The 15422-nt window shown below is 36.9% G+C and overlaps 1 protein-coding gene and 1 long non-coding RNA gene across 2 annotated transcripts in view; both read left to right on the top strand.

Moving 5' to 3' along the window:
* The first annotated feature begins 400 nt into the window (after positions 1-400).
* On the top strand, positions 401-2874 carry LOC140154367 (uncharacterized). Its single transcript, XM_072176934.1, has 2 exons — positions 401-968; positions 1013-2874. The coding sequence occupies exons 1-2, from the start codon at positions 401-403 to the stop codon at positions 2872-2874; spliced, it is 2430 nt and encodes an 809-aa protein (XP_072033035.1).
* Positions 2875-7567: 4693 nt separating this feature from the next.
* The window catches only part of LOC140155024 (uncharacterized), a 95796-nt gene continuing 87941 nt past the window's right edge, over positions 7568-15422 (top strand). Inside the window, exon 1 of the long non-coding RNA XR_011859336.1 lies at positions 7568-7648. This is a non-coding gene — a long non-coding RNA (uncharacterized lncRNA). The remainder of the gene's footprint in view (positions 7649-15422) is intronic.

The following is a 15422-nucleotide window of genomic DNA, read 5'->3' as shown; positions in this document are numbered from 1 at the left end:
AAAAATACAGAAAAAAAGTAGAGGTATTAATTATATTCTTTGTAGGCCCTAAATGCTATCTACAGAAGATAGCAAGCAAACCAAAAACATGCAAAATAATAATGTTCCTAAAAACATTGTCTAAAACGGCACTTATATAGCAGATGAACGAGATAGCCGTGCCCTTGCTGACATCAAGAACACCCTTCCCAATTATGATCTCCATCACTCGCCTCGTCTTAGTAGAGCGGGTGGTGTTGCCGTTCTCGTCAGGCAAGGTTTTCAAGTTAAAATTAAGGACATCACAGAATTTGCTTCTTTTGAACGTATGGAGTTGAATGTTTCATCGGGCTCTACATCGCTTTGTCTAATTGTGATATATCGGCCCCATCCAAACAAAAAGAACAAACTCACTAATGCAATGTTTCTGGAAGAATTTTCATCACTGCTTACAGCGCTTCAACCTGTGTCAACTCGCCTGCTAATTACAGGTGATTTTAATGTACATGTTGATGATGCTAATGATCGCCTAGCATCTAGTTTCCAAGACATTCTGCAGACCCAGGATCTTCAACAACACGTACTTTATCCAACTCACATCGGTGGACACACCCTAGATCTGCTGATCTGTCGCAAAACAGATGATCTCGTTTCATCCATCTCTGTTCACGACCACCTACCATCTGATCATTTTGGAGTGAAATGTCAGATCAACCTCACCCGACCACCTCCCTCCAGAAAGTTCGTTCGAAGTCGCAAACTCCGTAGCATTGATATCGATCAATTTCGGTCTGATATTCGTGCGTCTCCTTTGTCTTCAGACTGTCAATCATTAGATAGCGTCCATTCATACGCTGAGAAGTATGACTCTATCTTGCGTGATCTACTCGACCATCATGCTCCTGAGCTTGAACGTAGTGTCATTCTTCGTCCGCATGCACCATGGTACAGTGACGCTCTTCGAGCAGCAAAGCAGGAGAGACGCAAACGTGAGAGGCAGTTCAAGAAATCTGAACTATATCTGTTCATAAAGAACTCTATGCTGATCAGTGTTCATCGTATAAACAACTCCTCGATGATGCTAAAACATCTTATCATCGCAAAGAACTTGCTGATGCTGATCAACGTGATTTGTTTCGGGTTGTTGACAAGCTCGTGAAGCCGAAGGTTGATACCGTGTTACCAACTCATGATTCCTCGAATGATCTTGCTGATCAGTTCGCTGATTACTTCCACACTAAGATCAGCACTCTTCGCCATCGTCTGAATTGCTCGCATACGACTTCGTCTGCTCCTACACCAGATGCTACTTGTTGCACTTCATTTGAGACTTTCCAACCTGTTTCTGAAGATGAAGTGTTAGACGTGATCAAGCAGTCTCACATTACATCATGTCTACTTGATCCATTACCTTCTTGTATTTTCAAGGAAAGCATCCCTGAACTTCTACCGATGCTGACTAAAGTTGTCAATCATTCGCTGGCATCTGGTTATTTTCCAGCTACCCTTAAGCACGCTGTTGTGTCTCCTCTTCTTAAGAAGGCTAAATTGGATCGTGATGATCTTAGCAACTATCGTCCGATCTCTAATTTGAAGTTCCTCGGTAAACTGATCGAACGCATCGTCATCAGCCAATTACAGGTTTATCTCCGTGAACACAATCTCATTGCCACCATGCAATCGGCCTATCGTCAAAATCATGGCACGGAAACTGCATTGGTGCGTGTACAAAATGACATCCTGTGTGCACTCGATAAGGGTAAGGAAGCATTCTTGGTGTTGCTAGATTTCTCCTGCGCATTTGATACTATTGATCATCAGCTTCTACTTCAGCGTTTTGCAACAAGATATGGCATCAATGGCACCGCACTGACGTGGATAAAGTCTTATCTTGAGTGTAGAACCCAATATGTTGCAGTGAATGGCTGCATCTCAAAGAAAGTTACCTTAGATTGTGGAGTTCCCCAAGGATCAGTTGCCGGTCCTTTAATGTTTATCCTTTACAGTGCTCCTCTCCCAGATATCATTACTTCCTATGGCATTTCAACAGTAGCATACGCTGATGATACTCAACTTTACATTACATTTAAACCAGAAGATCGTGAACATGCTATCCGTGTTCTTGAGAAATGTATCGCTGAAGTGAGGCGGTGGGCCGTTGAGAATAGGCTGGTGTTAAACGACGCCAAAACCGAGCTTCTTTATATCTGTTCTCGGTTCACCACCGTCAACATGCCTTCACCGTTTTTAGCCATAGGCGATTCCGTCATCTTCCCTTCATCTTGTGCACGGAATCTTGGCGCCATATTCGACTCCAACCTCTGCATGAAGGATCATATTGACAGTATCTGCAGGTCTGCTATGACGGCCATACGGAAAATAGGGCAAATACGTCATTTCATCGACGACGAAACTGCTGCCAAATTAGTTCACGCTTTTGTCACCTCTCGGCTGGACTCCTGCAACGCCTTAGTCTATGTTCTTCCTGATTCCTACATCACAAAACTTCAGCTGATCCAGAACACAGCAGCCCGGTTAGTCGCTCGCATTCCTCGATCTCAGCACATTACCCCAGTCTTACAGTCGCTTCATTGGCTTCCCATCAAGAAACGTGCAGCTTACAAGATCTTGCTCATGACATACAAGGCTCTAAATCAACTCGCCCCTCAATACATCTCCGATATCGTCTCTTACTACAAACCAGTTCGCAATCTTCGTTCATCAAACAAGTTATCTCTGACTGTCACAAGTCGACCATCAACCAAATTCTATGGTGAGCGTGCATTTGTGTATGCAGCTCCTTCACTCTGGAACAATCTACCGCTTCAAGTTCGCTCTTCTATTACGGTGTCGTCCTTCAAGAGTCGTCTGAAGACACATCTTTTTAATATTTAATTATATTTGTTTTCAACCCTGCCTGTATTTCCATCTCACAGGAGCGAGATGCTGACCATCTCGCTGAGAGTGATGTGCTGGTAACCTCTCCTCTCCAGGGTTATCATTTCTGCGTGTTCTTCTGCTTTGTTTATGGTCCTGCTGCATTTGATTGAGCGACTTGCTGATGAAGCCGCTGAGAGTGAAGTGCTGGCAACCTCTCCTCTCCAGCAGGGCCCCCGCCGGTCGGGTTTGTTATTTTCGCGTTTTGATTCTGCGGGCCAAATCCACGCTTTTAAATCAAATGTTTCAATAATTATATATATGTATCGATGTAAATTTGTTAATGATATTTAATTTGTATATTGTGAAATTGCTGTTTTTGAATTATTATGTCTTCTAATTGGGACCTGGATCACTATTCTGAGTCTCTGGCGTGTTTTGCTCGGGAAAATTTTTTGGCTGGCTCAGGTGGACGATTGTTTGTCATGTGCTGGTCGACGCGACGGTTGTCTACCTTGGTCTGTCGGGGTGATTTCTGTGGGCTTCAAATTTCCTGGGGATTCGAGTAGTGATTTGGATTTTAGTGTGTTGTTTATAATTATCATGCTTTTGTTCATTATATGATATGCTATTCTGTCTCTCTTATCAAGTGTATTGCTTTATAGTGTTTTTAAATGTGTTTACTATAATTATTTTGTATTGGTTGTATTATGCCTAATAGAATATGTTTTTTGTAGTTTTTGCATAATGTATTAGTAAGTTTAGTTCTCTGTTCAGCGCATGGAGGCCTGGCATAATGCGCTTTATAAATTACTTTATTTTAATTTTATTTTTTTATTATCAGGAACATGAAGGAACAAATAAGAAACAAAATAAAAATCAAAACAAAAGCAAAACAAAACAAAATAATGATGATTCAATTCAGTACGCAAGAAATTACCTTTTGACTCATATAAACCCGCCGTAATTGCTATCTTCAAAAGATAGTAAAAATAATAATCATTAAAAAAATCATTAGAAATATAGAAAAAAGTAGAGGTATTAATTATTTTCTTTGTAGGCCCTAAATCCTATCTACAGAAGATAGCAAGCAAACCAAAAAAACATGCAAAATAATAATGTTCCTAAAAACATTGCCTAACACGCGTTCTAGATGATGATTCAGTAGGCCTACGCGTACGGCAAATCTGAGGATTCAGTGCGCAAAATCCCAGGGCAAAAAGGCTAAAATTGGCCGCGCTTAGATAAAAAAATACCCAATAGGCCGAATGCAAAGCTATAAAGAAATGTTAAAATGAAGAAGCTGACCAAAATTTAAAACGGTACTTATATAGCAAAGATTATCAGGAACATGAAGGAACAAATAAGAAACGAAATAAAAATCAAAACAAAAGCAGAACAAAACAAAATAATGATGATTCAGTACGCAAGAAATTACCTTTTGACCCATATAAACCCGCCGTAATTGCTATCTTCAGAAGATAATCATTAAACAAATCATTAAAAATATAGAAAAAAGTAGAGGTATTAATTACTTTCTTTGTATGCCATAAATCCTATCTACAGAAGATAAGCAAGCAAACCAAAAAAACATGCAAAATAATAATGTTCCCTAAAAACATTGCCTAACACGCGTTCTATAAGATGATGATTCAAAACGGCGAATCTGAGGATTCAGTGCGCAAAATCCCAGGGCAAAACGGCTATAATTGGCCACGCGCTTAGATTTAAAAAAAAATAGCCAATATGCCGAATGCAAAGCTATAAAGAAATGTTAAAATGAAGAAGCTGACTAAAATTTAAAATGGCACTTATATAGCAGAGATTATCAGGAACATGAAGGAACAAATAAGAAACGAAATAAAAATCAAAACAAAAGCAAAACAAAACAAAATAATGATGATTCAATACGCAAGAAATTACCTTTTGACTCATATAAACCCGCCGTACTTGCTATCTTCAGAAGATAGTAAAAATAATAATCATTAAACAAATCATTAAAAATATAGAAAAAAAAGTAGAGGTATTAATTACTTTCTTTGTAGGCCATAAATCCTATCTACAGAAGATAGCAAGCAAACCAAAAAACATGCAAAATAATAATGTTCCTAAAAAGATTGCCTAACACGCGTTCTAGATGATGATTCAGTAGGCCTACTGCAAATCTGAGGATTCAGTGCGCAAAATCCCAGGGCAAAACGGCTATAATTGGCAGCGCGCTTAGAGAAATAGGCCTACCCGATAGGCCCAATGCAAAGCTATATAAAGAAATGTTAAAATGAAGAAGCTGACCAAAATTTAAAACGGCACTTATATAGCAGAGATTATCAGGAACATGAAGGAACAAATAAGAAACGAAATAAAAATGAAAACAAAAACAAAACAAAACAATGATGATTCAGTACGCAAGAAATTACCCTTTGACTCATATAAACCCGCCGTAATTGCTATCTTCAGAAGATAGTAAAAATATTAATCATTAAAAGAATCATTAAAAATACAGAAAAAAGTAGAGGTGTTAATTATTTTCTTTGTAGGACCTAAATGCTATCTACAGAAGATATAAGCAAGCAAAGCAAAAAAACATGCAAAATAATAATGTTCCTAAAAACATTGCCTAACACGCGTTCTAGATGATGATTCAGTACGGCGAATCTGAGGATTCAGTGCGCAAAATCCCAGGGCAAAACGGCTATAATTGGCCGCGCGCTTAGAAAAAAATAGCCAATAGGCCGAATGCAAAGCTATAGAGAAATGTTAAAATAAAGAAGCTGACGAAAAATTTAAAATGGCACTTATATTAGCAGAGATTATTAGGAACATGAAGGAACAAATAAGAAACGAAATAAAAATCAAAACAAAAACAAACAAAACAAAACAATGATGATTCAGTACGCAAGAAATTACCTTTTGACTCATATAAACCCGCCGTAATTGCTATCTTCAGAAGATAGTAAAATTAATAATCATTAAAAGAATCATTCAAAATACAGAAAAAAGGAGAGGTATTAATTATTTTCTTTGTAGGACCTAAATGCTATCTACAGAAGATATAAGCAAGCAAACTAAAAAAACATGCAAAATAATAATGTTCCTAAAAAGATTGCCTAACACGCGTTCTAGATGATGATTTAGTAGGCCTACTGCAAACCTGCGGATTCAGTGCGCAAAATCCCAGGGCAAAACGGCTATAATTGGCCGCGCGCTTAGAAAAAAATAGCCAATAGGCCGAATGCAAAGCTATAAAGAAATGTTAAAATGAAGAAGCTGACCAAAATTTAAAATGGCACTTATATAGCAGAGATTATCAGGAACATGAAGGAACAAATAAGAAACGAAATAAAAATCAAAACAAAAGCAAAACAAAACAAAATAATGATTCAGTACGCAAGAAATTACCTTTTGACTCATATAAACCCGCCGTAATTGCTATCTTCAGAAAATAGTAAAAATAATAATCATTAAACAAATCATTAAAAATATAGAAAAAAGTAGAGGTATTAATTACTTTCTTAGTAGGCCATAAATCCTATCTACAAAAGATAGCAAGCAAACCAAAAAACAAACATGCAAAATAATAATGTTCTCAAAAACATTGCCTAACACGCGTTTTAGATGATGATTCAGTACGGCAAAACTTGAGGATTCAGTGCGTAAAATCACGGGGCAAAACGGCTATAATTGGCCGCGCGGCTTAGAAAAAAATAGCAAATAGGCCGAATGCAACGATATAAAGAAAATTTAAAATGAAGAAGCTGACCAAAATTTAAAACGGCACTTCTATAGTAGAGATTATCAGGAACATGAAGGAAAAAATAAGATACAAAACAAAACAAAACAAAAAATCAAACAATGATGGTTCAGTACGCAAGAAATTTCCTTCTGACTTAATATAAACCCGCCGTAATTGCTATCTACAGTAGATAATCAAAATAATAATCATTAAAAATATAGAAAAAATCAGATCTACAGAAGATAGCAAGCAAACCCAAAAACATGCAAAATAATAATGTTCCTAAAAACATTGCCTAACACGCGTTATAGATGATTCAGTACGGCGAATCCGAGGATTCAGTGCGCAAAATCCCAGGGCAAAAAGGCTATAATTGGCCGTATTGAGGTATTGATTGTTTTCTTTGTAGGCCCTAAATGCTATCTACAGAAGATAGCAAACCAAGCAAAAAAAAACCAAAAAAAAAACCCCATGCAAATCAACACGCATTATTTTGCAATACAGTTCTCACAGTGTCAGTGTGAATTTATTTTGGCTTCATGCATATGGAGTCACAGATTTTAATGCACATGGCCTCTATCGCGTCTTTCATGCTGGTGAAATGCAGCCATGAAAAACTGCACTGATTGCAATGTGATTAGGCCAAAAAAAGGTTTGTCTCAAAGCTTGCGCGCGCGTTTGTAAAATCGCACGATTTGACAAAAAAGAAATGCGGATTTTTTTTTTATTTCAAATTGTTTTTTGCTTTTTTAGTTTTTTCCAGAAAAAATCTCAAAATACCATTTTTTGGCCTTATCGGACGAGTACAATTTTGTTCGGACGGGTAAATTTTTTGACCTACTCGACCTACTTCCATGCCTGTCCACACACCTTTTAAAATTTCATGAAATAAGAGAGACATTTGTGAAAAAAACAAACAAACAAACATCAAGAACACTGTGAAATACAATTTATCAAAACATTTATTGGTAGTACTGTTTATAATAAGATACAAAAGTTTAAATATATTTCAAATCTATTTAATTAATTATAAATAAAAATTCAAGAAAAAATAAAAAGGTAAATCCATTCAATGGTAAGTTTGAAGGTCTCCAGTCAGAATTTTTAGCAGTTTATACAATACAATACATACAAGTAATGTAGAACTTTGCTGAAAACGTGTTATAGTTTCTTCGGCTTATAATTGGTGAGAAAAAAGGCTCATAACATCGAGTATTTATATAAAACAACGATAACACTTATACTAGTTGCGTAATGTGTCTGCTTATGTGAGCATAAGTTGGGACTTTATTGATGCCCGTAATAACAAAAAACAAATAAATTTTGCCAATTATAAGCTGAACAGACTATAGCTGTGTAAAGTATTTAAAAGCAAAGCAAAGTTGGGCAGATATTTAACTTGAGACCTGGAGGTAAAATCCTTAAGACACTGTTGGGTGTTGGCCTTACTAGGAACAATTACTTCACCATAACATCACCAAACCTCTATCATGGGACCTTCAACTTTAAAGCTTACAATGAATGGACTAAGCAACCCACACCATTTTACATTAGGCTTACAATTCATAAGAAGTCCATACTTCAAGTGGTTGATCTTTCTTCAGACCATGTGTCTCCGACTTCATGAAGTCAGATAGACATCAAACGTCCGAGACACATTTGACAAAAAGCTCGGCCACTAACACAGGGATTGGCTGCACCACTACTAACATAACCAATGACAAAAATAATGTCATGTTTACAGTATTCTATTTTGATATTAAAATGTACACAAAATGAACACACATTATCACTTTGCATATCAAAAACCACAAACAATTTTTTTAAAGTCAACCATGAATGATCCTAGCATTTAGCTCTAGGTCCAGGAACACTCCAAACCCTCCCAAAACCCCAACTTTTTACAATTTCTCAAATTTTTCGAAAAGTTGGGTGGGACTTTACCCGAAGGTGGGACTATACTCGGATCAGTTCAGTAATACCAAAGCAGTTTCACAAGCAATATGTGGTGAGAAAGCAAGATGTGAGAAAGTAGGAAACATTTGACAGCATGAGTAACTAATCTTTGAATACAAGTTGCTTATAATTAAAAGCATAACAAATTGCAGAAAATAAATTTCAATCTATAATGTCCAATGAATACAACGCTAGCTTATTCCCAGAAAACCTGCCACCATTATCATGTATTACGATCTCAAAAAAGAAAGTTTCCACATGTTTATTAGTGGTTATGACTGAGTACAAATCATTAATTAGTAACAATAACATTAAAATGAACGTTTGGAGAATATTGTTAGCTGCAGTATGTGTAAAGAGAAATCGGGATGATCGAAAAATTAATAATTGAATGAATTCAATTGAATTTGGTGCGATTTTTGATTTTGCATCATTAATTTCTCGATCATTTGGATTACTTTTACACAAGTGTGTATCATACTGCAGAGACTTCTGCATGGGTTTATGTCAAAGTTATTGCGTTCAGTTTAAGGGGTGGGGTATGAACGTTTGGACAGTATTTTTGTGGGACATGAGAGCACATCAGACATATCGAATTGCATTCTGAATACGAAGAATGTCCTTCTGATATCAAATAATTTTGATTTTTTTTGAAATTCGCAATAATACACATTTTATTGCAAATGATTAAAAATTGATATTTTTGATATTTAACAGTCCTCGGAGTGAACTTTTTAAATCTAATGATATGTACTTAAAGTGTATGTAGCTGGGATGAAAAGCCGATGATCAATTGAAAATTTTGACCTTTCATAATTATTGAAGATATATATTTTTCCCCCAAAGACCTGATTTTTTTGGTGTTGGGGAGGGGGTAGGAATCCAAAAATAAAAATTAATTGATATCAGAATGCAATTTGATATGTTTAATGTGTTCTCATGTCCCACCAAAATTGTTATAATGTTCATACCCGAGCCCTTAATTGTGTTCGAAGTTATGCCCAAACAAAGTAGCATGGTGGGGACAATCTTTTTTGAGGTGATTACATAGAACAAGCACTGGCCAGTTCTGTCCCACATAATATTTTAACAAATATATGATGTGATCAATCAAAATCAGTCAGAACTCGGAAATATTAAGTTTTCAGTTTCTTATAGGATCGTAAAAAGCATTTGCAAAGCTGCATTTTACAGAAAACCCATTGAAATTGAACAACCAATTCTAAAGATATGAGCAATTAAAGAGTTTCCAAAACAACAGGAAACAAAAGGAAATATTGCCTTTGTTTGGCTATATCTCAAAATCAATATCTCCGAGTTCCGACCGATTTTGCTTGATCGCATTACAAACATTGTAAACCAAGACGCATCTACCAAGCCGTGTGATTATTCCCTGGTACCTACCTCGCCAGTTAAAATATTTAGCGAGTCCTATTCCCAAAGTTCTTTATTAGATTTTGAATGGAAAGAACCACCAAATATTGAACGGGCTCACAGAGATGGACCAAGTAGAGAGGGTCGTGCACCGCACATTTTAGTTAAGGGAGTGTTCATTAATACTTTGGTAGGGGCTGGTCTTCCTCAACTTTTTCGCTCGAAAACGTTTTTGACCCCCCCTCGATGGACCGCTAAACTTTTTTGACCCCCCTCTTTTGACAGATAAAACTTTTTGACCCCCCCATTATCGTATATACAACCATTATACTTAATAGTGTTGTTTCCAGTGGTGTGGTATCTGGGTCACAGGTCATTGATAGACCCTCCCTCGGGTCCATGGATTACGACTGGTACTGTAGACTATATAACATTAAAAATCAACCCAAGGTATCAGCGCTCCCTGGACTTTCGCGTTCACTAAATATACGAGTATGTTTCTATATTGCTGCATGGTTCGACTGTGTGTAATCAGTGGCGTCAATTTGTGGATGAAGAGGAATGGGTTTTTGGCACTGAGAAAACCAAGGGGGGGGTACAGGACTTTGGCATTTTTTTCATATGGCAATAAGGGTAATATATGTAATTTATTTATTGTTACATTATCCAGAGATGGAACCGAACTGAGACTGTGGGTCATAGACTATGCCATAGTCGATTTTTGATAAATAAAAGCATGTTATTAATCATGATGAAAGCATTCAGTTGAAATCGAAATTATACTGATATTTATTACATCAAAATACTAGTAGAAATTATTATGAAAAAGTTTATATAATTATATTAGTGACAGTAAAAGTAAAGTGTACGTAGCCTTATATTATTGAATGCAACATATCATAATGTCATAATTATATTGGCACTTCAATACTGAACAATTCTGATTTTAGAATCTACCAGTTAAAAATCGACTATGGACTTACACTTTTAAGCAGAACTTTACCCCGGGACTTCGTTCTCTAAAACACACTGTCAATCATACTTGTTTATCATCAAATCTAACCACAAGACTAAGCATGGTGGTACAATACGCGCTAGATGCGTACGTTCATCCACCAACTTTCGCGCCAGCACAAAAGCGCCGCATTCCATAGATAGTTGTGTACCATGTATAGTTAATGGTAATGGTACGTGTCGGGAGGATTTAAACAATAACGAGATCTGGGCGACAAATCACAAGCCAGATTCATTTAAAGATGCATTACATCATGACCAATTTTAGTTAGCATGGTTAGGCCAGAAATTGGCCTAGCTCTCCATAGAGTCCCGTGTTAAAAATGCTAACCGCAATCCAAAGTCAGTAGTCCACTTGGGAAGCTAACAAACAGAGGGAGTACGGTGACTGAAAAGATCAGTTGTGAAAATCTATCAATTGTGCACACATTAATTAAATCAGAGTTTTAAGTTTAAATACAATATCCAGAGTATGCACAATGGGCAAGTGGACTACAGAGTAGTCTAGTCTAGTCATTGAGGGAGGAAAATGCTTGATGAAAACATTGTTATTCCACATCCTCATCAAGGTGGGGAGGGGGGCAAATTGCAAAAGACAAACCATTACAAAACATACTGCTACAAAAGCCATTTTTAAAGGTTTCCCTCATTCTCAGGACAATTCAAAACTACTGGACTCACCTGCCATCAACTGCCATGTCTACTGAGGTGAAAGACCGCTTTAAAGCTGTGGGGTTTGATCATCTTATTACAAGGTAAACAATTAATTTTCCTCATCCCTGATCACTCTACACCCCACGCAAGCTTCCATGACAAGACTGGACCAGTATGAAGTATTAAAATGCCCCCTTTTTTGATTTATCCTTTGTGTAAAACTATACAGAATTTAGCCTAGCACAGACACTTGCTAACAGATAAATACAACTTTATTCACCATGTCTCTGACCTGCACCATTCTCACTATTTTAGCATTTTTTATATTTAGACCTAATGATGACTACCGTAAAACCCCGTCTACAGGCATATATAGTGTTTTTTATGAAAGCTAAATTAATTCGAAGCAAGCGTTATTATACCAATACAATAGATTGTTCTTAAAATAATACTTGTTTGTATATGCTTGGATCCGTAAGTTATTTGCTCAAACTCCATAATGGCGCCTGGATAAATGTAGCTTTCATCAGAAGTATACTCTATATGCTTGTAGAGGGGGTTTTACGGTATTTTCTGAACATGTGCAGCCTGTTACAACCTGCAATTGTGTTCTACCACATCTTAATCATGAGCTGAGACTTTTCGGGATGGTCCTCTTGCATATTGATTATGCAAACTCCGTTGTAGGGTGCACATGAAGGTGATCTAAAGCAGTACCTTTAATTTTACCTTAATAGGCCTATTCCATGTTAACTTATGAAAAACGGAAGAAATCAAAATTTACAAAAATTATATAAGATTGGATCAGCCTTGTCAAAGGAATTGCATTAATTTGTTGGCTGTAAAAGAGGGTATAGTTAAGTACAAGATAATGTTTGCAAGTGTCTGAATGACCAAGCTCCTTACATGGCAGATCTGTTTTTTGAATAATGATCCACTTGGCACAGGACAAAGACTCTGCTATCAATCCGACTATACGTGTACACCTGCCTTTCCCGGAGCCCTTCCATGCTGAGATCTTATATAAAAAGGTGCTGTTGCTGCTCGATCCCTGGGTTAGGGTTAGAGTTAGGGTTAGTTTAGGGTTAGGATTAGGGTTAGGATTAGGGTTAGGATTAGGGTTAGGATTAGGATTAGGGTTAGGGTTAGGATTAGGGTTATGATTAGGATTAGGGTTAGGATTAGGGTTAGAGTTAGGATTAGATTACACGAAATAATTACATGAAGGATCGACCGATCCCTGCATCTCCACATGTGTGGAGATTTGTTTCAAATGTATTTTGAAAACATTTATTCCAATGTCAATTTTGTTGGTCATTTTATGGTTTTTAGGTTGTCTGAATGAAAAGACCTTAGTACATCATCAGTGTGTGTCCGTCACAGGGCGGGGGTGTCTGTCCGTCAACAATCCTGTAAGGCTTTTTGGTGTCATATGAACAGTTCAAATCCTATTGCAACCATTATTATGTTTTGTTGAATCCAAGTGTGTAAAAATATTGGATCCAAAACATAATAATGATAAAATTGGATGCTTTACGCCCAATTGGTCTCGCTATGACTTTGCTCATTGGTCTCGCTATGAGTTTTAAAATATTAGACTCGACTACGTCTCGTCCAATATTTTAAAACGCATAGCTTGACCAATAAATATGGGCTCAATCGATCCAATTTTATATCAAACTTGGGTCATAGCTGCACTATGGGAACACTAATCTATTGGTGGTGTTCAAGGTCACATACTGAGGTCAAAGGTCATTTGAAATCAACTTTGCATTCAGACCTAATGACTACTTGAATATCTGAACATGTGCAGCCTGAATTACGACCTTCATCATCATCTCTTTGACTGTTTATCTGAATGCCCACCAAGCCTAGTAGTATGTTGATGTTTCATTTTTTTTCGCTATCTACTGAAGATAACATTTCATCAGCCTGCTACGCTAATTACTCAAGTAATTTTGTGTCATTTTGAAAACAAAGATCAAAATGCATCAGTGATGTGACCCTAATTATTTCGGATTATTCCCTTTCATTTGTATCGTTCTTGCCCAGTGATTGGTGAATGCTTGAACCAGTCTTTGAATTAATTTTTTTACATGGGCTGTACTTTTGCACTCCAATTTGAAAGTTGTGGTGCATGAGTTTCGTTTGATGCAGAGCAATTTGAAGTGCAGTTTCAGACAATCAATACCTAAAGTAAGTACAATGTGGTATCGCAATTTTGCACCACACTTTTAAAGTTATATCACAACAGGCAAATTTTGGGGTACAAATTCCACTGCGATAAGACTTATTTTGAATGCTGGCTTGAACCATATTTTATACTTTGTTCTCAAAATTACAAAAAATGACTTGGGCAAAAATCATGACACCGTAGAGTGAGGACGTGCTTGGGTGAGCTCTCGCCTCGCGTGTTAATCAATGCATGCATCTCAATGGGGCCAAGGAGGAACACGAACAAAAAGCTATACCGGGCCAGCAGCGGCTCCGGGCGGGCTCTTCAAATTCCCGTTCTAATGCGAGTTCTAGTGAGTCGGACGATGACAGTAACTTTGAACTTTTCGTGAGGAAAACACTTAAAGAAATTATAAAGGGACAAGCCAAATTGGAGGAGAACCTTGAAAAATCTATTAACTTCAACAGTGAGCGCATTTCTGTTTTGGAAATATCTTCTGAAACGCAAACAAAACAGCTGAAAGAACTTAAAGATGAAGTCGAGAATCTGAAAGGACAATTAGGAAGACAGGCTGAGGATATTAACAAAAATGAGCGCTTCGCACGGAGAAACAACTTCCGAATTATTGGTGTCCCCAAAACACAAGATGAAAAATGCGTGGACATCACTAACAAGATTTTGATGGAACATTTTGAATGGAAAGAACCACCAAATATTGAACGGGCTCACAGAGATGGACCAAGTAGAGATGGTCGTGCACCGTACATTTTAGTTAAGATGTTATCTTTTCAAGATAAAGTATACATAATGGCCAATGCAAGAGAGAAGCTAAAGGAGGAAACTTTTTATGTACTGGATAATCTCACATTGGCAGACTTGAAAGAGAAGAAGAAATGGAAGGAACAAGTCAAGACTATGTATAATAATGGAATAAAGCTGAAGTTTACTGGTGGTAAATGGAGAAGTAAAGATGGAGCTTTGATTAAATTCCAGGACTAGATGGCGTCGTATAATACGTGGATTTTATGCCGTGGAAAATATTTGAACTACTTGTCGAGTGGAATTCTTTATTCGTGGTTTTACAGTGGACGGTCAAGACATGAACCTTTATGCCCTGGATTGATATGGATTTTATTTGAATTTCTATCGGAAATGTGTTTTTGAGCGGACTTTTGCGTACCTAAAATCGGCATGGTAAGAAATCTGTCTTTTTTTTTTTACGTTATGAATTTCAACCGCGAGCCGCGATTGACTCATTATTTACAACTTTTTGCAAGTCATTTTAAACTTATTTAATCTCATTTAATGGCAGTTTAATGTCGGCAAGAAATATTCTTTGTTTTTGAAAATAGCTACCGACGTATCGTGGTCCGAAGATCATCAAGATAGTCAGTGTAGTTTCCCGGGAAACTTTTTTGAATTATAGACGAGTCAACTAGAGTGGTCTCAAAAAAAATTGAACTCTGCGTTTTATTATCGTTGAAATAAACTCTCATTCAATGCTTATTGTCATTTGGTCCAAATGACAATAAGCATTGAATGAGAGTGTTTTTCGCTTGTTATAATATCACTGTTTTGCCCTGCTTTTCTTTGATATTGTATATTGTTTCGATTACTAGTATACTAGCGAGATTCGTCTTGCTCCTGGTGGGCTCTCGA

This window comes from Amphiura filiformis, chromosome 6 (genome assembly GCF_039555335.1).
Source record: "Amphiura filiformis chromosome 6, Afil_fr2py, whole genome shotgun sequence".
Lineage (NCBI taxonomy): Eukaryota > Metazoa > Echinodermata > Ophiuroidea > Amphilepidida > Amphiuridae > Amphiura > Amphiura filiformis.
Note: the sequence above shows the minus strand (reverse complement) of the source record. Positions and strands in the feature narration are given on the sequence as shown.

Coding starts and splice junctions, on each gene's coding strand:
- LOC140154367 (XM_072176934.1), top strand. CDS start 401: ATGTTTCTGGAAGAATTTTCATCACTGCTTACAGCGCTTCAACCTGTG. Junction 969..1,012: donor AAAGCAGGAGAGACGCAAAC/GTGAGAGGCAGT, acceptor CTGTTCATAAAG/AACTCTATGCTGATCAGTGT.